Source organism: Delphinus delphis, chromosome 4 (assembly GCF_949987515.2).
Source record: "Delphinus delphis chromosome 4, mDelDel1.2, whole genome shotgun sequence".
Taxonomy (NCBI): domain Eukaryota; kingdom Metazoa; phylum Chordata; class Mammalia; order Artiodactyla; family Delphinidae; genus Delphinus; species Delphinus delphis.
In genome coordinates this window covers 29,202,664-29,224,990 of record NC_082686.1, presented here as the reverse complement: position 1 = coordinate 29,224,990, position 22,327 = coordinate 29,202,664, and the positions used below count along the sequence as shown (strand labels likewise).

The following is a 22,327-nucleotide window of genomic DNA, read 5'->3' as shown; positions in this document are numbered from 1 at the left end:
GTAGAGTGAAGGGCTGAGGCAGAACCTGAAGGAGCTATTTTCAAGAAGGACTGACAGACAGTAGAGGTGCAGGCAGCACTGCTTAAATCCCTAAGCAAAATGTGAAGAGCCTTCTACTTGTTTCTGCCTGGAACACACATATAATACATCAAGGGTCTTACACGTCAGTGTTTTCCAGGTAGGCACCAATAATGGTCCCAATTCACCTTCAAATGTCATTACACAAAGGTCATCATTGTGGAGCTAATGAGTGATAGAAGGTATTATGAGATGAACTTTTTACCCCCAAAATTCATATGTTAAATCCCTAACTCCCAGTACCTCAGAATGTGAATATATTTAGAGACAGGGTCTTTAAAGAGGTGATTAAATTAAAATGAGTCCGTTAGAGTGGGCCATAATCGTATAAGGACACAACTACCCAATCCTGGGTAAATTAGTTAACATTTCTGTGCCTCTGTTTCTTCATCAGTGGAGATAACAAGGCCAATCTCATAGGGCTTTTGTAGGGATTAAATGAATTGATGTATATAAAGTATCAAATTATGCCAAGAATACAGTGATGTATGTAAGCGTTAGCTGTTATTATTTTTATTATTATTATCACTATGGGCAGACACTAGTCAAAGTGTTGAATCAATCTTCACAAAGATTCTTAGGTAACTGCAACATGGTGAGGTAAATTTTGTTACTCAAGATCACACCATTAGTAAATGGTAGACCCCAGATCTGACATTAAGGATTTCAGGCCCATAGATTATCGTGCTCCACAGAAACAAAGCCTTTATTTACAAAGCATTACAAAATGCCAAATAGCTCACTAAACAGAAGGTGTATTTATGTTTACAAGATTTACATTAATCCAAGTGACTTCTCAAAATGATAAATTTACAAATTTTTAAAAAATTCATTTATTACTGCATTCTGAGCGGAGAATGATACTATTTAGACAGTGTGTTGAAGCAATAAGCTTCTCTCTTCTTCTAAAGACATATTATCTATTAATACTAAGTAATTAAGGGAAACGTTCAATGAGAAACATTTGATTAAGGTAAACAGAAATAAATAGCTTTTAAAATATATTCAGAATGCTTTAGCATATGCATTTAAAAATATTCTATATTTTTGATTCTTAAAAATTCATTCAAGAAGTAGAAATATCTGAATTTCAGATTGAACAATGCATTCTGAAAGAAATACTAATTGTGTTGTTTCCATTTACAAGTTCTTTAATTCACAAACAAGTTGTTACATTTGATAGAGGAAGGCATTTTATATTTCATCTGGTGTGCATGTATTTGGACTGAGAAATATTTCCTCATTTTCTTTAAGTACAAAATTATAAGTGCATAGTGGTGGTCTGTGAAAGAGAAAAACAGAGAGAAAAAATAACTATTAGTAAAACAGCAAATTTATTTTCTTCTCATAAATATTGGAATACCCTATGCCTGTGACTAACTAGTTCTCTAAATGCAGGGAGTTGAGATAAACCTCTGGGATCATTTCTACTCCATCTAATTTGTCGATGAATAGACACAGTATTTGTGAGAAAGAAAAAATTCTCTGTGCTTCAACATCTTCTCTCTTTGCTGCTTCACTGGAAAACTTACATTGAATGGGAAATATTTTTGGATACTGAAATAGCTGAAAACTGAACTCAACTCTTAGTAGCTGGGCCACTTCTTCTACCATGAAAGCCACCATGGAAGAGTTGGGCTGAATTGCATAGACAATTTTGCCAAATATTTTAATCAATCCTCTGCCACCTGCTAAAATGGAAATAATAACATTTAAAGTATTCTATATCTTGGAGAAATTGTGTATTTAGTATTTGAAGGTTTCTGAGAAGTCACGTCACTGTGGTGAATCAGGCATCTTGTCTCATGATTTATCTTCCTGTTAATGTCTTGAAAACTTCAAAAAAGCAATCAACTAGAATAAGCAAAGATTGGTCAAAATTCAGGAAAGGAGCTAAAGGAAAAAGTGGTGTAATAAATGGAAATTTCCTGTATCAGCCATACTAACTTAGTCAAGGAAAAGGGAGCAATTCAACTGCACAGGTGCTGGTAGTTCGCCTTTATTTGACATATGCACTGCTCTAGTTCAAGAGATATATTGCTGTCTGTCTCCTTCTAGCTTGATTAAGACACCGTTGAACATGTTTTAAAAATATCAACAGTGTTGTTAGGTTAAATTCTTCCATTTTAAATCAATTGTATCTGCTAATATTTGAAAAGTAGTAAAATATGAACATATTCATCTTTAATTCTAAAAGCTGATATAGAATACTATAATATTTTCCACTTGAAATAATAAATGCATCTAGGAATTTTAATTTTAATAGTATAGAAGTAAATATGAAATGACAGTACCTCAATTTGATAAGATTCTGATTCTTAGATATTAGCAAAAGTAGCTTTTTGTTAAATTGTCGGAGTTCAGAACATAATCGAAAACTCAGATATAATCCTTTCTCCATTATTAAGAAATAAGTGGAAGAATGACTTTACCACTTCCCCTAACAAATACATATATACTTATGTCAATTTTTAATCTAGCCTGCTACAGCCTTTATTCAGTGAGTGAGCCTTCAATGTTATGGATATCCCTGATCCACCTAATTTTTAAGTTGTCATCATAGGACAAGGGTGTTATTAGACTTATTAATAAATTACCTCAGTCATTAAGTAATTGTTCTATTTACATATTCATAATACAATATTATGGCAAGTGTGCTCTTATTTTCTACAAAAAAACAAAAGCTCATAACCCTGTTACCATTGAAATATATTCAATATAGTAAATGTATATTTTTATTAAATATTCCACATTTTACAAAGCTTCTGCAAGCATTACAGAACAGTTTAGTCAGGTTCATTACGCCTACCAAAGTGAAATTTTACCAAAACATATGAGAAAAATTAATTTTCTTTGTTTTTACATTGTGAAAAGCCTATCTGGTTCTACCGCCAGGACTCTGATTTTGAGATCATTTATCCTATGTTATTAATAGTTCCTTCTCCCCGAATCAAAATTTTTAAACTCTATAATTTAGAAAAAACTATGTGATATATATGAACTATCATAGGAAGAAGACTATTTAGTGGATTTTTTTAATTTAAAAAAAGAGCACTGAATATTGCATTTCTAATGCTTTGTTTACCACAAATTAGCAGAAATGAGCACAGTACATTGATAAAGTATAAACTTTAATAAAAAATAATAGAAGAAATCCAAGTGTTAAAAAATCTCTCTAAAATTCAAATACAATTAGCTTTTAATTTTAATCCATACATATTCTACCAAATTACAGGGAATAGACATGCTTCTTTATTTAAAAAAGCTCCCTAGGGCTTTTGTACAACATATCACCACACCTATGCATCTAGTATTTTTAAAACTTACTTAGGACAAGGTTCCCATAATTAACAAAGGTGTCTGTTCCTACCTGCCAGATGATCAGGTAAAAAGAATAGAATGGTCTTGCCTCCGTAGTGGAGGTAATTAACCCTAAACTTAGCACTACTCCAGTCCTGCCTAAAACACCTTGAAGGCAGGACCTGAAAGAATCAACCTGTTTAAAAGTAACTTAACAGCATCTTGAGAATTAACCTGAAGAATATTTATAAGAATACAAAAATATGGAGCACCTAACATGATGAAATACACAATGTCTGATGTCTCATCAAGAATTACCAAGCATGCAAAGAAGCAGGAAAATGGAACCATATGAGGGTCAACCAATTGAAACCACCCGAGAACTAGCATAGATGTGAGAATCAGCAGACAAAGGTATTCAAAGAGTTATTATAACTGTATTTCATATGTTCAAATAGCTAGGTAGAGACATAAGAGATATTAAGAGAGTCAAATCAAACTTCCATAGGTGAAAACTATAATATCTGAGTTGAAAAATACCCCGGATAGGATAAATATCAACTTAGACATTGCAGAAGAAAAGAATAGTGAACTTGAAGACACAGCAACAGAAACTATTCAAAATGAAATGTAGGGAGTAAATGAAATTTAGAACTTCACAGAGTATCAGTGAACTGTGGGACAACTTCAAGCAGCCTAATAAATTTGAAATTAGAGTCCCCAAAGGGAGAGGAGAGAGTAGGGGCATAGAAAAAGATATTTCAAAAAGAGTTAAAAATTTACATAAAATCTGATGAAATCCGTAAACCCATGGATCCAATAAGGTCAAACAGTAAATACAAGAGATATGAAAAAAAATTCCAAAAAGCCACATCGAATCAAACTGCTTAAAATCAGTGATAAGGAGAAAATCTTAAAACCAGCCAGAGAAAAGAGGCTTATTTTCCTCATAGGAACAAAGGAAGGATAGTAGTATATTTCTCATTAAGATCAATGCATGGTCTAAGACTGTACAGCAACATTCTTAACGTACTGAAAGTAAAACAACAACCATCAAACTAGAATTCTATACACAGAGAAATTATCTTTCAAAATAAAGACGTCATAAAGACTTTTTCAGACACACAAAAGTTGAAAGAATTCACAACTATCAGATCCTACAAAAAAATCTTAAAGGAACTCCTTTTGTTATAAGATAAATTATACCAGATGGAAATACGCATCTACATAAGGGTTAGAAGTGCACCAGGAATGGTAACGATATGGAAAAAATATATAAGACTTTTCCTAATGATTTATGTATCTTTAATGGACATAACTCTTTCAAGAAAAGTGATGCACTGTATTATAGAAATCTTAGCATATGTATAATTAAAATGTATGCCAATAACAGCACAAGAGAGAAATGGAAGTATACTACTGTAAGGCTCTCATGTTATATGTAAAGTAGTAAAATTCACTTGAAGGTACACTATGATAAAATAAAGATTATAATATAAACCCCAAAGAAACCACTAAAATAAACAGTTATAGATAATAAACCCACAAAGAAGATCAAATGTAATCATAAGACTCCTCAATTTACCAAAAGAAGGCAGACAATGAGAAATTAGGAACAAAGAACAGATGGGACAAACAGAAAACAAAATAGCAAGATGATAGATTTAAACCAAATATATCTACAATTACATTAAATTTAAAGATGCAGATACCCTCAATTAAATGGCAGAAGTCATCAACATCATTTGTCATTTGAGAAATGCAAATTAAAAACACAGTGAGCTACCTCTACACAAGTATTAGAACAGCAAAAATAAAAAACAAACAACAAAAAAACTGTTGAAGGTGCAGTTTTGGTGTAAGAGAGCAGTAGAACTCTGATAAGCGCCAGTGGGAATACAAAATGTACAGTCACCTTGGAAAAGTCTGTCAGTTTCTTATAAAGTTAAACATACACTCACAATATGACCCCACAGTCTCTCTTCTAGGTGTTTATCTAAGAGAAACGAAAACGTATGTTCACATAAAAACCTGCAGGCAAATATTTATGTTGGCTTTGGTCATGGACAGATATCAAAAATTATGAACAAATTATATTTCCTCCAACTGGTGAATGGATAAAGGAACTGTGGTATATCCATACAATAAAATACTATTCAGCAATAACATTCCACTGATAGAGGCAACAACATGGATGAATTTTAATTGTCTAAAAGTGAAAGAAGCCACACTTATAGGGCAACATACTATATGATTCCATTTATATAATGTTCTGGAAAGGGCAAATCTAGGTGCAGAGGTTGTCAGAGAGTGGGCATGGGGAGTTGAAAATAAAGGGGCAGTACAAGGCAGTTTTTATGATTGATGGAAATGTTCTGTATCTTAATTGTGGTGGTGGTTATATGACTCTATGCACTTATTAAAACTCATAGAACTGTATACCCAAAAGAGTACATTTTACTTATTAAGTAAAGTTTTTAAAAGTAGATTTAGTTCACCTTTTCTCAGGAAGTCATCCAGGTACCTCCACTTGAATATTCCTCTCAGTCCCTAAGTTTGAAAGCCTAGTCCACTGGAAAAGCTCAGAAGAACTATGTTGTTTGTGTAGTCTCTATCATAGTTTGTTACAGATAGCTAATTACTGATTGAGTAGATATACAGTTTAGTCTGGACCATAAGGCATCATATTTTTATAACTCACATTCCCAATGATTTGGCAGTGCTAATTCTCATTAATTGCACATTATCTGTATGGACAGATCTAAATGGGAAAAGCAACTAAATGGTTACTGCAATTATCTAGGTAATTAAACTTTAAAGCACATATTTCATCCAAGCATCTGTTAGCACCCACAGCCAACAGGGAATGTTAAGAGTTTTGTTAACCACCCGCAAAATGTATTTTAGGGTTTTTTTCCCCTGAGTAGAAGTAATTGCATCTAAATTTTGTAAATTTAGTAAATTTTCATAGGCTATCCACTGTTTAGATTTTACATAAAAATTAAAATGACATGCATGCTTATTTTTTTTCTCTGTGGCCTATCCCAATGACTTTACCGCATTTCTTACTTAACCAATGAAGGAGTTGTATATAACATTCGTCTGTGTAAAACACGATTAAGGAGACAGTGAATCAGATATAATAGTGGACATACCTGTCTGCCTTTACACTTTCTTTTCCTCTTATAAGTGACTTGAAAAAGAGAAATAAATGGAGTAACCTATGACTGTTGGGTCACCGACATTCTGTGTCAAGGTGTGATCATGTGGTGAGGTAAAAGATTTGAAAATGTTCTTTCTATGAATATAAAAAAGGCACTTGTTTAAAGTGCAGATAGTTGTCTATACATGGATAGTGTTTATGAAAAACAAAAATTGGGGAAAAAGTATTCAACATAAAGGAAAATCTAAGTTGAATATTCTACAAAAGATGAAATATATTGAGTCATTAACTTACAGTTAAAAAGAGAAAAATTGCTTATAACCAGGTACATGATGTTGCACAGCTCCAAGTCCAATGTGGTCACATTATTATCTGTGTGGACAGTGACCCTTGAAGCTATTATTGTGGTGAATAAGCTGCATGATTCTACACAAAAAGCCTGCTTATAATTCAATGTAAATAGTTAAATTCACGATTCAACTGTAGCATGTGTGACTATAAGTAAGTATGACAAAATATTAAGCGTTATCTCTTAGTTGTAGGATTATATATGAATTAAATTTTCCAAATGTTCCACAATGGGAATAATTGACTATATTAATTAGTGAAAAACTGTTATTCCTATAAAAACAGCAGCAACTAAAAGCAAAGAAAACAACAAATGAAAAAAGCCAAGAAAAGTTTGGCTTCGAGTCATTGCAAAGGCACTTCTCAGCTGAGAAACCTTAGACATGTTATAAAGCCTCTGAGTTTCTGTTCCCTTACCAGTAAAACAAAGAAAATACTTAACTCATGGAGTTGTTGCAAAAATTGTAAAAATAGTATTTGGGATGTAGTAGATACTAAATAAATTTAACCACTATAATTCATCTTGAAAGAAGTTCACTAATATTAAAACAAACTTCTCTGGGATACCCTTTCAAAGAAGTAATCAATCCTTTGTACACAATAATGTTTCCTTAAATCACATGCATCATCCAAAACATGCAACTTGGAAAAAAACTAAAAATCCTCCTTCTTATATACTAGTTCCCTAAAGGAGAAGGTTAAATTGAGTTTAGGGCAAATAACTCACAAGATAAATTCCACTTTATGAGATAAATTTGCAATCAATGCAGATTTCTTTTTCTGAAGTTCTTAACTCTGCTGAGAGTCTTCCTATACCCCCAAAACTCTGATGGGTGAGGATTCTGATCACTACATTATAAGAGTGGGAAGTGTGGTAGAAGTGAATAGAGAGTTTGGATAAGAAGTTTACAAAGTATTAATGAATGGAACTTTTACAAAAAGGTAGAAGTGTTTTTATGGTTGGAGAATGTGACATAGTTTCACAGACTTATTGGGAATAAAGCGTTTTATTGATGAATTACCTCAGCAAAACAGGCCGATATTTTTCATATAATTATGGGCTGGGCCAGTCTATTGCTTGAGCTGTGTATTTATAGATAAAAGGAGGTATAAGAAGAGTTAAATTGGGGACAAACAAAAGAAGGGAATAAAAATGAAACGAAAGGATTGCTACTAACTGAGCATCTGGGGGCTTCCTTGGTGGTGCAGTGGTTGAGAGTCCACCTGCCGATGCAGGGGACACGGGTTCGTGCCCCGGTCCGGGAAGATCCCACATGCCGCAGAGCGGCTGGGCCCGTGAGCCATGGCCGCTGAGCCTGCGCATCCGGAGCCTGCGCTCCGCAACGGGAGAGGCCACAACAGTGAGAGGCCCACGTACCGCAAAAAAAAAAAAAAAAAAAAAAAAAAAAAAGAAGTCTAACTGAGTATCTGCTATGAGCCGAATGTATACTTCACATATATAATGTCACTGAAAACATATGGAACATATTGCAAGGCAAATACAGAAAGACAAGCAACTATTTTGTGAACGCAGGTTGACTGTAAAATGCATTTATATTTATATATTTATGTAATGTACTTTTAATCAAATTTTATTAAGATTTGTATCAATTATTGGGTATTTATATAACTATAATTGTATCTTACAGCATAGTTAGTGAAAATATATGTGCTGTAGTTTTTAGGATTATAACCTGAAATTTCTTGCTTACAATGTCCAATTATACAATTACCATTTAAAATTATGTCATAACTTTAGGCAAATTAAAAAGATAATCACTGGGCTTCCCTGGTGGCGCAATGGTTGAGAGTCCGCCTGACGATGCAGGGGACACGGGTTCGTGCCCCGGTCGGGGAAGATCCCACATGCCGCAGAGCGGCTGGGCCCGTGAGCCATGGCCGCTGAGCCTGCGCATCTGGAGCCTGTGCTCCACAACGGGAGAGGCCACAACAGTGAGAGGTCTGCGTACCGCAAAAAAAAAAAAAAAAAAAAAAAGATAATCACTTATCTTAATTATCAAATATTTTTTAAAAATATATATAACTGCAACAAAATTTTAATCTAAGATAATTTTAGAAGTAGAATATGAATAAAGTATCTTGTCCCTATATATGGTAAATAAAATATTGAATTTCTAAAAATATTTAGGTATAGTAACCTCTTTGTTCAATACTCTAATGGTATACAAAAGAAGCTCATCTCCAGTCATCCTAAAACCTTATTCTTATATGAGGCATAGTTTACATTACATATAGAAACACACAGTGGCTATTCACACTGCTGACATTTTTTGGAATTCTTTATCTGTGTCACCTCTCAACATTATACAGACCTAGAGCACCATTTGAGGACCCTCGAGAAAATGGGCTGTGGAGAGTGAAGATGCGGGACAGGCTTCAGAATGAGTGAACAAACTTTGTAAAAATGTGAAACAGTTTTGCCAAAATTGTTACCTTTAAACGCCCTTCACAATTCTAGCGTTCCAATCCCCACATTCTCCCAAAGTACCTTTGGCCTTTTAACCAGGCAGTTTAAAAGACAAAAAATGAAGTGTTAATGACTTCAGCACAAATAGTATAACTGTAAATTGGTTTTCTGAGGTTACTCTCTAAAGACAGTTCTTTGGCTGTTCTTAACCAAATACTTACCCTCATTAAATCTAAGCTTCATGTATAATATTTTCAAAAGAATATTGAAACTATTTAATGAAATGAAATACTAAATTAACAAAAGAAGTTACCATGAAGTAAGTAAAGCATAGAGGCCAAAGCTACAAAATTATAGATTTAAATGTTTAATTAATTTGAAAAAGGACAAACGTCTGAATTTATACATAAACCCTCATGATACTAGAGTAAATTATTTGAGGAGTTAATTCAATGTTTAATCTCACATTGTCTTGTCAGTCAAAATATTACATTATAGTCATGCAGAACTATAAACATAGCTGTTTAAAAAACCTAACTTACCCCCAAATTGTTTGAAGTATCCAGACCCTGAAAGATCTGAATTTGAGTGCTCTAGCTTAGCTATTCATTTATTGCTTTCATTCACAAGTTAATTGTGTCGGCCAGTCAGAATTATATTTTTTAGTTAAATCAATATTTAACTTTAGTAAGATATATTACAAGCCAGACAATCAATGTTTAATTAATGTTTTGCTGACTTATCAAAATATTTTCAGTCTCTCTGTAGTGGTCTGTTATTTTTGCCACCAAGCATCTATCCCTTTCGGGTAATATTACCCTCATCATTCTTTACCCCACTCTCAATCTATAAACTTTGGATGAACTTGATCCCATCTTGTCTCAGAGTTAAGCATAAAACACTGAAAGAACTTATTTCCCTGGCCAAGGAGAAGAATATAATTCCCCAAGCACAGTGTGAGGTTCAAAGATATGTACTTGCCCAATCAAAATCGGTAAGATGCAGGGGGACCTTAAAACTTTTTTTTTCCCCCTGAGGGGTGTGAACTTGGAATCAGGTAGGTATGATAGTTACCTATCATAGTACCTATTACCATCATAGTGTTAGCTAACACATGCATCACATCACATCACATCACATCACATAATTACCATTTAGTTTGTGGTGAGAGCATTTAAGATCTACTGTATTAGCAACTTTCAAGTATATAATACAATATCTGTTAACTATAATCACTCGGCTGTACATTAGTTCCCCAGAACTTATTCATCTTATAACTGGAAGCTTGTACTCTTTGACCAACATCTCTTTTCCTCCACCTCCCAGGCTCTAGTTAACCAACCACCATTCTAGTTTCTGTGTCTATAATTTCAGCTTTTTTAGCTTCCACATGTGATATCATACAGTATTTCTCTTTCTCTGTCTGACATATCACTTAGCATAGTGTGCCCAAGATTCATCCATGTTGTCACAAACTGCTGGATGTCTTCTTCCCTGTGGCTGAATAATATTCCATCACACACACACACACACACACACACACACACACACACACACACACCCCTTCCACATCTTTTTTTTTTTTAACATCTTTATTGGAGTATAATTGCTTTACAATGGTGTTGTTAGTTTCTGCTTTATAACAAAGTGAATCAGCTATACATATACATATATCCCCATATCACTTCCCTCTTGCATCTCCCTCCCTCCTACCCTCCCTATCCCACCACTCTAGGTGGTCACAAAGCACCGAGCTGATCTCCCTATGCTATGCAGCTGCTTCCCACTAGTTATTGGTTTTACATTTGGTAGTGTATATATGTCCATGCCACGCTCTCACTTCATCCTAGCTTACCCTTCCCCCTCCCTGTGTCCTCAAGACCATTCTCTAGTAGGTCTGCGTCTTTATTCCCGTCATGCCCCTAGGTTCTTCATGACCATTATTTTTTTCTTTTAGATTCCATATATATGTGTTAGCCTACGGTATTTGTTCTCTTTCTAACTTACTTCACTCAGTATGACAGACTCTAGGTCCATCCACGTCACTACAAATAACTCAATTTCGTTTCGTTTTATGGCTGAGTATTACATTATATATATATGTGCCACATCTTCTTTATCCATTCATCTGTCGATGGACACTTAGGTTGCCTCCATGTCCTGGCTAATGTAAATGGAGCTGCAATGCACGATGTGGTACATGACTCTTTGAATTATGGTTTTCTCAGGGTATATGCCCAGTAGTGGGATTGCTGGGTTGTATGGTAGTTCTATTTTTAGTTTTTTAAGGAACCTCCATAGTGTTCTCCATAGTGGCTGTATCAATTTACATTCCCACCAACAATGCAAGAGGGTTCCCTTTTCTCCACACCCTCTCCAGCATTTATTGCTTGTAGATTTTTTGATGATGGCCATTCTGACTGGTGTGAGATGATATCTCATTGTAGTTTTGATTTGCATTTCTCTAATGATTAGTGATGTTGAGCATTCTTTCATGTGTTTGCTGGCAATCTGTATACCTTCTTTGGAGAAATGTCTTTGGAGAAATTTAGGTCTTCTGCGCGTTTGGGGATTGGGTTGTTTTTTTCATATTGAGCTGCGTGAGCTGCTTGTAAATTTTGGACATGAATCCTTTGTCAGTTGCTTCATTTGCAAATATTTTCTCCCATTCTGAGGGTTGTCTTTCATCTTGTTTGTGGTTTCCTTTGCTGTGCAAAAGCTTTTAAGTTTCATTAGGTCCCATTTGTTTATTTCTGTTTTGATTTCATTTCTCTAGGAGATGGGTCAAAAAGGATCTTGCTGTGATTTATGTCATACAGTGTTCTGCCTATGTTTTCCTCTAGGAGTTTTATAGTGTCTGGCCTTACATTTAGGTCTTTAATCTATTTTGAGTTTGTTTTTGTATATGGTGTTAGGGAGTGTTCTAATTTCATTCTTTTATATGTAGCTCTCCAGTTTTCGCAGCACACCTTATTGAAGACGCTGTTTTTTCTCCATTGTATAATCTTGCCTTCTTTATCAAAAATAAGGTGACCATCTGTGTGTGGGTTTATCTCTGGGCTTTCTATCCTATTCCATTGATCTATATTTCTGTTTCTGTGCCAGTACCATACAGTCTTGACTACTATAACTGAGTAGTATTGTCTGAAGTCAGGGAGCCTGATTCCTCTAGCTCCATTTCTCTTTCTCAAGATTGCTTTGGCTATTCGGGGTCTTTTCTGTTTCCATACAAATTGAGAAATTTTTTGTACTAGTTCTGTGAAAAATGCCAGTGGTAGTTTGATAGGGATTGCATTGAATCTGTAGATTGCTTTGGGTAGTGTAGTCATTTTCACAATGTTGATTCTTCCAATCCAAGAACATGGTATATCTCTCCATCTATTTGTATCGTCTTTAATTACTTTCATCAGTGTCTTATAGTTTTCTGCATACAGGTCTTTTGTCTCCTTAGGTAGGTTTATTCCTAGGTATTTTATTCTTTTTGTTGCAGTGGTAAATGGGAGTGTTTCCTTAATTTCACTTTCAGATTTTTCATCATTAGTGTATAGGAATGCAAGAGATTTCTGTGCATTAATTTTGTATCCTGCTACTTTACCAAATTCATTGATTAGCTCTAGTAGTTTTCTGGTAGCATTTTTACGATTCTCTACATATAGTATCGTGTCATCTGCGAAGAATGACGGCTTTACTTCCTCTTTTCCAATTGAATTCCTTTTATTTCTTTTTCTTCTCTGATTGCTGTGGCTAAAACTTCCAAAACAAAGCTGAATAATAGTGGTGAGAGTGGGCAACCTTGTCTTGTTCCTGATCTCAGTGGAAATGGTTTCAGTTTTTCACCATTGAGGACGATGTTGGCTGTGGGTTTGTCATATATGGCTTTTCTTATGTTGAGGTTGGTTCCCTCTATGCCTACTTTCTGGAGAGTTTTTATCATAAATGGGTGTTGAATTTTGTTAGCTTTTTCTGCGTCCATTGAGAATATCATATGGTTTTTATCCTTCATTAATATGGTATATCACAGTGATTGATTTGCATATACTGAAGAATCCTTGCATTCCTGGGGTAAATCCTACTTGATCATGGTGTATGATCCTTTTAATGTGCTGTTAGAATCTGTTTGCTAGTATTTTGTTGAGGATTTTTGCATCTATGTTCATCAGTGATATTGGCCTGTAGTTTTCGTTCTTTGTGACATCTTTGTCTGGTTTTGGTATCAGGGTGATGGTGGCCTCGTACAATGCGTTTGGGAGTGTTCCTCCCTCTACTATACTTTAGAAGAGTTTGAGAAGGATAGGTGTTACCTCGTATCTAAATGTTTGATAGAATTCGCCTGTGAAGCCATCTGGTCCTGGGCTTTTGTTTTTTGGAAGGTTTTTAATCACAGTTTCCATTTCAGTGCTTGTGATTGGTCTGTTTATATTTTCTATTTCTTCCTGGTTCAGTCTCGGAAGGTTGTGCTTTTCTAAGAATTTGTCCAATTCTTTCAGGTTGTCCATTTTATTGGCATATAGTTGCTTGTAGTAATCTCTCATGATCCTTTGTATTTTTGCAGTGTCAGCTGTTACTTCTCCTTTTTCATTTCTAATTCTGTTGATTTGAGTCTTTTCCCTTTTTTTCTTGATGAGTCTCGCTAATGCTTTATCAATTTTGTTTATCTTCTCAAAAAAAACCAGCTTTTATTTTAATTGAACTTTGATATTGTTTCCTTCATTTCTTTTTCATTTATTTCTGATCTGATCTTTATGATTTCTTTCCTTCTGCTAACTTTGGGGTTTTTTGGTTCTTGTTTCTCTAATTCCTTTAGGTGTAAGGTTAGGTTGTTTATTTGAGATGTTTCTTGATTCTTAAGGTAGGATTGTATTGCTATAAACTTCCCTCTTACAACTGCTTTTGCTGCATCCCATAGGTTTTGGGTCGTCGTGTTTTCATTGGCATTTGTTTCTAGGTATATTTTGATTTCCTCTTTGATTTCTTCAGTGACCTCTTGGTTATTAAGTCGTGTATTATTTAGCCTCCATGTGTTTGTATGTTTAACAGATTGTTCCTGTAATTGATATCTAGTCTCATAGCATTGTGGTTGGAAAAGATACTTCATACGATTTCAGTTTTCTTAAATTTGCCAAGGCTTAATTTGTGATCCAAGATATGATCTATTCTGGAGAATGTTCCTTGAGCACTTGAGAATAATGTGTATTCTGTTGTTTTTGGATGGAATGTCCTATAAATATCAATTAAGTGCATCTTGTCTAATGTGTCATTTAAAGCTTGTGTTTCCTTATTTATTTTCATCTTGCATGATCTGTCCATTGATGAAAGTGGGGTGTTAAAGTCCCATACTATTATTGTGTTACCATCCATTTCTCCTTTTATGGCTGTTAGCATTTGCCTTATGTATTGAGGTCCTCCTATGTTGGGTGCATAAATATTTACAATTATTATATCTTCTTCTTGGATTGATCCCTTGAGCGTTATCTAGTGTCCTTCTTTGTCTCTTGTAATAGTCTTTATTTTAAAGTCCGTTTTGTCTGATATGAGAATTGCTACTCCACCTTTCTTCTGATTTCCATTTGCATGGAATATCTTTTTCCATACCCTCACTTTCAGTCTGTATGTGTCCCTAGGTCTGAAGTGGGTCTCTTGTAGACAGCATATATACGGGTCTTGTTTTTGTATCCATTCAGCCAGTGTATGTCTTTTGGTTGGAGCATTTAATCCATTTCCATTTAAGGTAATTATCGATATGTATGTTCCTATTACCATTTTCTTAATTGTTTTGGGTTTGTTATTGTAGGTCTTTTCCTTCTCTTGTGTTTCTTGGCTAGAGAAGTTCCTTTAGCATTTGTTGTAAAGCTGGTTTGGTTGTGCTGAATTCTCTTAACTTTTGCTTATCTGTAAAGGTTTTAATTGCTCCATCGAATCTGAATGAGATCCTTGCTGGGTAGAGTAATCTTGGTTGTAGGTTTCTCCCTTTCATCACTTTAAATATGTCCTGCCACTCCCTTCTGGCTTTCAAAGTTTCTGCTGAAAGATCAGCTGTTAACCTTATGGGGATTTCCTTGTATGTTATTTGTTGCTTTTCCCTTGCTGCTTTTAATGTTTGTTCTTTGTGTTTAATTTTTGGTAGTTTGATTAATATGTGTCTTGGTGTGTTTCTCTTTAGATTTATCCTGTATGGGACTCTCTGCACTTCCTGGACTTGATTAACTATTTCCTTTCCCATATGAGGTAAGTTTTCAACTATAATCTCTCAAATATTTTCTCAGACCCTTTCTTTTTCTCTTCTTCTTCTGGGACCCCTATAGTTCGAATGTTGGTGAGTTTAATGTTGTCCCAGAGGTCTCTGAGACTGTCCTCAATTCTTTTCATTCTTTTTTCTTTATTCTGCTCTGCAGTAGTTATTTCCACTATGTTATCTTCCAGGTCACTTATCCATTCTTCTGCCTCAGTTATTCTGCTACTGATTTCTTCTAGAGAATTTTAAATTTCATTTATTGTGTTGTTCATCACTGTTTGTTTGCTCTTTATTACTTCTGCGTCCTTGTTAAACGTTTCTTGTATTTTCTCCATTTTATTTCCAAGATTTTGGATCACGTTTACTATCATTATTCTGAATTCTTTTTCAGGTAGACTGCGTGTTTCCTCTTCATTTGTTTGGTCTTTTGGGTTTTTACCTTGCTCCTTCATCTGCTGTGTGTTTCTCTGTCTTCTCATTTTGCTTAACTTACTGTGTTTAGGGTCTCCTTTTCGCAAGCTCTAGTTAGTAGTTCCCGTTGTTTTTGGTGTCTGCCCCCAGTGGCTAAGGTTTGTTCAGCAGGTTGTGTAGGCTTCCTGGTGGAGAGGACTAGTGCCTGTGTTCGGGTGGATGAGGCTGGATCTTGTCTTTCTGGTGGGCAGGTCCACATCTGGTGGTGTGTTTTGGGGTGTCTGTGACCTTATTATGATTTTAGGCAGCCTCTCTGCTAATGGATGGGGTTGTGTTTCTGTCTTGCTAGTTGTTTGGCATAGGGTGTCCAGCATTGTAGCTTGCTGGTCATTGAGTGGAGCTGGGTCTTGGTGTTGAGATGGAGATCTCTGGGAGATTTTTCACCATTTGATATTATGTGGAGCTGGGAGTTCTCTTGTGGGCCATTGTCCTGAACTCAGCTCTCCCACCTCAGAGGCACAGGCCTGACGCCCGGCCAGAGCACCAAGACCCTGTCATCCCCCTGGCTCAGAATAAAAGGGAGAAAAAAGAAAATAAGAAAAAAATTTAAAAATAGAATAAAGTTATTATAATAAAATATAATTATTAAAAATAAAAAACGGAAAGAAGGAAGAGAGCAACCAAACCAAAAAACAAATCCACCAATGATAACAAGCACTAAAAACTCTTCTAAAAAAAAAAAAAAAACGGACAGAACCCTAGGACAAATGGTAAAAGCAAAGCTATAACGACAAAATCACACACAGAAGCATACACATACATACGCACAAAAAGAGGAAATGAAAAAAAAAAAAATATATATATATATATATATATATATATATATATATATATATCTCGTTGCTCCCAAAGTCCACCGCCTCAAGTTGGGATGATTCGTTGTCTATTCAGGTATTCCACAGATGCAGGGTTATGTCTGTTGATAGTGGAGATTTAATCCGCTGCTTCTGAGGCTGATGGGAGAGATTTCCCTTTCTCTTCTTTGTTCGCACAGATCCTGGGGTTCAGCTTTGGATTTGGCCCCACCTTTGCGTGTAGGTTGCCTGAAGGCGTCTGTTCCCCACCCAGACAGGATGGGATTGAAGGAGCAGCTAATTAGGGTCTTTGGCTCAGTCAGGCCAGGGGGAGAGAGGGGTATGGAGTGCGGGGCGAGCCTGCAGCGGCAGAGGCCAACGTGACATTACAACAGCCTGAGGCGCACTGTGTGTTCTCCCGGAGAAGTTGTCCCTGGATCACGGGAACCTGGCAGTGACGGGCTGCACAGGCTCCTGGGAGGGGAGGTGTGGAGAGTGACCTGTGCTTGCACACAGGCTTCTTGGTGGCAGCAGCAGCAGCCTTAGTGTCTCATGCCTGTCTTTGGGGTCCGCGGTGATAGCTGCAGCTTGCGCCCGTCTCTGGAGCTCGTTTATGTGATGCTCTGAATCACCTCTCCTGGCGCACCCCAAAGCAATGGTCTCTTGCCTCTTAGGCAGGTCCAGACTTTCTTCAGGGTTCCCTCCCGGCTAGCTGTGGCGCACTAGCCCCTTCAGGCTATGTTCACGCTGCCAACCCCAGTCCTCTCCCTGCCTCTGACCAAAGCCCGAGCCTAAGCTCCCAGCCCCGCCCACCCCAGCGGGTGAGCAGACAAGCCTCTCGGGCTGGTGTGTGCCGGGTGCCCCGATCCTCCATGTGGGAGTCTCTCTGCTTTGCGCTCTGCACCCCTGTTGCTGCGCTCTTCTCCGTGGCCCCGAAGCTTCCCCTCCGCCACCCGCAGTCTCCACCCGCGAAGGGGCTTCCTAGTGTGTGGAAACCTTTCCTCCTTCACAGTTCCCTCCCACTGGTGCAGAACCCGTCCCTGTTCTTTTGTCTCTGTTTTTTCTTTTTTCTTTTGCCCTACCCAGGTACATGGGGCCTTTCTTGCCTTTTGGGAGGTCTGAGGTCTTCTGCCAGCGTTCAGTAGGTGTTCTATAGGAGTTGTTCCACGTGTAGATGTATTTCTGATGTATTTGTGGGGAGGAAGGTGATCTCTGCGTCTTACTCTTCCGCCATCTTGAAGCTCCTCCACATCTTCTTGATCCGTTCATCCTTTGATGGATACTTAGGTGGTTTCCATATCCTGGCTATTGTGAATAATGCTGCAATAAACATGGGAGTACAGATAGCTCTTCAATCTTCAATATCCTGTTCTCATTTCCTTTGGATATATACCCAGAAGGTAGAATTGCTGAATCATATGGTATTTCTATTTTTAACTTTTTGAGGAACCTCCATACTGTTTTCCATAGTGGCTGCAACAATTTACATTCCTACCAACGGTTCACAAGTGTTTCCTTTCCTCCACTTCCTAGCCAACACTTATCTCTTGTCTCTTTGATGATAGCCATTCTAATAGGTGTGAAGTGGTTTTGACTTACATTCCTCTAGTGATTACTGATACCTATTTTATTCCTAAACTGGCATACAATGAAGAAAACCCAAATGGCAATATTTAATCTATCTACTTTTTTATTAATTTATTTATTTTATTTATTTTTTTGGCTGTGTTGCATCTTCGTTGCTGCACGCAGGCTTTCTCTAGTTGCAGCAATGCTTTCATTGCAGTGTGCGGGCTTCTCATTGTGCTGGCTTCTCTTGTTGCAGAGCATGAGCTCTAGGCATGCAGGCTTCAGTAGTTGTGGCACATGGGCTCAGTAGTTGTGGTTTGTGGGCTGTAGACCGTAGGCTCGGTAGTTGTGGTACACGGGCTTAGTTGCTCCATGGCATGTGGGATCTTCCTGGACCAAGGATTGAACCTATGTCCCCTGCATTGGCAGGCGAATTCTTAACTACTATGCCACCAGGGAAGTCACTATCTATTCTTTTTTGAGCTATAAATCAGATAACTACTTATTGAAGATAAAATATAAAATCCTCAGTGATTTTTTGGAGGAACCAAAGATCTCAATTCTAATAATTACCACAAACTATTATTTGCCTCTTTGTTTTTAAGGAGTCTATAAGTTTTAAAAATTCAAGAGGTAGATATGGAAATAATTTTAAAATCACATCATCAACTTCAAAATCCAAAAACAATTTCTTATTTAAATATTAAAATATTAAACAATTTCACTTTTTGTAAACACTACAGTTTTTAGTATATGCTAATTTTTCTACATAGTAACCAAGAAGAGCAATAATTGTTAAAGTATACAGCAAATTACAACTTCTTAAGAAAGTCCTTCATTTAGTATCAGTATAAATTTAATTTATCAAGGTCCCTTTATAAGAGGAAATAATTTCATTAAGTTTTTTCTAATTATGGCATACATATATTTTTATTATATTAAAATGAGTCATTAACCATTATGTTATGGTAATTTTGCCATTTTAATGATTGCCTAACATTTCATATTGTGGATACTCCATAATAAATTTATCAAGTGCCTCATTGTTGAGCAGTTAATTTATTTCTAATTTTCAGCACTATAAATCAGACTGTTGAAAGAGTTCTCTTCTATACAAATATTTATGTGTATTTCTGATATTGTATCTATTTCACAAACATTTGTGTAACCCTTATTCTATGTCAGACAATATCCTTTATAAATGTTACAATATTTAACCTTAGTAGTGAAGTTGATTATCACTACACTCATTTTACAGATTAAAAAACTGAGACACAGAAAGATGAATCAATTTGACAAGGTCACAGAACTAGCAAGGAACTGAACTAAAGTGAAAACTCAGGCACTCTGAACATTACCCTATGCTACCTGGTCTCTGAAGTATAAATTCTAGAAGAAGAAATAACAGGCTAGAAGTATTAACATTTGAGGATTCTTGACATATTTTGCTAAATTCTTTCCAGAATGTGCTTATAAGTTTACACACCTACCGGCAGTGAAACACAGTGGAAATTTCTGTATAACTTCAGCAACAACAGATATTTTTCTTTTTCCATCTTGGGAAGAGATATATCTCATTGCTTTAATTTTAATTTATTTGAATACTATTGGGGTTACAAATTTTAAAATATGACTGTTAGCCATTTATTCCTTTAATTTTTTAAACTGCTCTTTGTCAATTTATTTCTGTGGTTCTTCATTCAACTATTCACTTAGTGTCTATTTTGTACCAGGCACAGTTGAAGTACTTGTGTGAACAAAATGGATAAAATCAATGTCCTCAAGGAACTTAAATTCTACATGGGAAGAGACAACCAATAAACAACAAACATAATAAATAAGTATGTAGTATACTACCTATAAGTCCTCTGAGGAAAAACAAAACAAACAAAACTTGAGCAAGGTCAGGGAGATCAGGAGTGGTAGGATTGCTATATTGAAAAAATGACATCTGAGCAAAATCTTGAAGAGAAAGTTAGGCTTCTAGGGAAGGCAATTTTCAGGCAGAGGAAACAGCCCGTGCAAAGGTTCTAAGAAAGATCCTGCCTGGTCTGTTCAAGGAACAGCAAGGAGGCCTGCAATGCTGGATCTAAAGAGCCAGTTCAGTGAAGGAAGAGCTGAGGTCAAAGAGGTATGGGATAGTGGATGTGTAGCCCCCGAGTCAGGTGGGATTTGTAAACCATCGTGAGGGCTTTGGCTTTTATTGAGACTGTGGTTGAATACTGGATATGTTTAGAAGGTAGGGGCAAAAGATTTTATGATTGGATGTGGAGTGTGACAGAAAAAGACGTCTATGCTGAACCCAGGTTTTTTGACTAAGGCAACTAAAAAGATGTTTCTCTATGTTTTAACTGAGATGTGTCTTTCTGTATTTTTATAAAATGTATTAATATATAAATAATTTAAAGCCATTCTGTATCCCACACATTATAAGTTTTCTTATTTTGTTTTTGTTAATGTTTGTGACATACAGATTTTATTTTTTTAATTTGTATGGAGGCAAATTGATTAATATTTTCCATTTAGTTTCTCTGTCTTGGCTGTCATTATTCTGCATACATAAACATTTGCCTATGTTTTCTCCTTACTGTTTTATATTTAATATGTTACTATATCTATAACTAATTTTGAGTATGTTATAATTAAGACATTAAACTCTTTTTCAGTTGTCATTTATTGTTGTGTCATTACTTGAAAGGTTATTCACATGATCTACAAAATTACGTTTTGGAGTTTTCCTTTTACTCCCTTAAATGCATATATATTCTTCTGCCAGTGTCAAATTTTTTAAATTATTGCTGTTTTGGAATTTGCTTTTCTGTTTCATAGTTAAAGTTATAAACACGACTCTCATTATTCAAATTTTCTTGGCTCATCTCAGTAATTTGTTATTCCAAGTTAATTAGGAAGAGCTAAGCCATCTCTTCTGGAGATTTTGATGGGAGTCCTGTTAAATTTACAGGTGAGTTTAATAAGAATTGCCATTGCTACAGCATTAAATCTTCCATTCCATGAAGAAGTTTTGAATACTTGCAGAATTCTATACTTATCACTCAATCTTAAAAATAAAATATATGAGTGGCTCAAAATGTTGCTCTCTTTTAGTTTCCTGGTTCTTAGTTCATTCTGTCAATTTGAGATCTGTATCTTCTTCAGTTGAGGAGAGATTCCTTTCATCAGATCTGTAGTTACTTCTTCTGTTGTGTCTCCTCTTCAGCAATACTAGGTATCTACATTTTTTCATTTTAATTATTTCCCCAAAAAATTATTCCTCAGTCTTCTCTATTACCTTATTCTGTAGGTTATTAAAAATGAGTTTTCTACATTATAATTCTACTCTTTCTTGTTTTTAATGTTGACACTAAATTTGATGTTGACCTTAGTTTCTTAAGTCTCAGTTCCATTTAATCACGGTCAGTTGTTTCATCATCTTGCTCTTCACTTGTTCCTTCACGGATTACTGTTTCCTTAAATATTATTGAGAACACCAAGCAATTCTTTGTGAAATTTCCTGTAATAAATCTTTTAAAAAGTCAACCTTATTTCTAAATCTTGACTGTTGGATCTTTCTCATGTTGCTGATGCTGAATTAGGCACCATTTTGTTGTTGTGTTTTTCCTGTTCACCTCTGCTTGAACAATGAGAGATGAGTATCCAGCTCTGGCACTTGCCCATATATACATTATCCTTGGTTCCTTTTACTGTACAGATGTATGGAACTAAATTTCTCTTTCTCATAGTGAGCTCATGTGCTGTTTTATATACAAAGATTCTAGCTAATGCCTGGCCAAGACTTACAGCATATGCTTCTTCTAGACTGAGGAAGAAACTCTTTTGTTTCTCTTTCCAGTTATGATATACAGGGAGAAGAATATATTCCAGAACAATATAAATCCTTTACATTTAAGTGCCAGAAACAGAGCATGTAAAACTATAACAACTAC

The 22,327-nt window shown here is 35.7% G+C and overlaps 1 protein-coding gene across 1 annotated transcript in view; it reads right to left on the bottom strand.

The window, feature by feature from the left end:
• Window positions 1-1,227: 1,227 nt before the first annotated feature.
• Window positions 1,228-22,327, bottom strand: part of LIPI (lipase I) — a 56,927-nt gene continuing 35,827 nt past the window's right edge. The window contains exon 9 of the mRNA XM_060010118.2: window positions 1,228-1,360. Coding sequence (XP_059866101.2) covers window positions 1,273-1,360 — 88 coding nt within the window. The 3' untranslated portion in view covers window positions 1,228-1,272. The remainder of the gene's footprint in view (window positions 1,361-22,327) is intronic.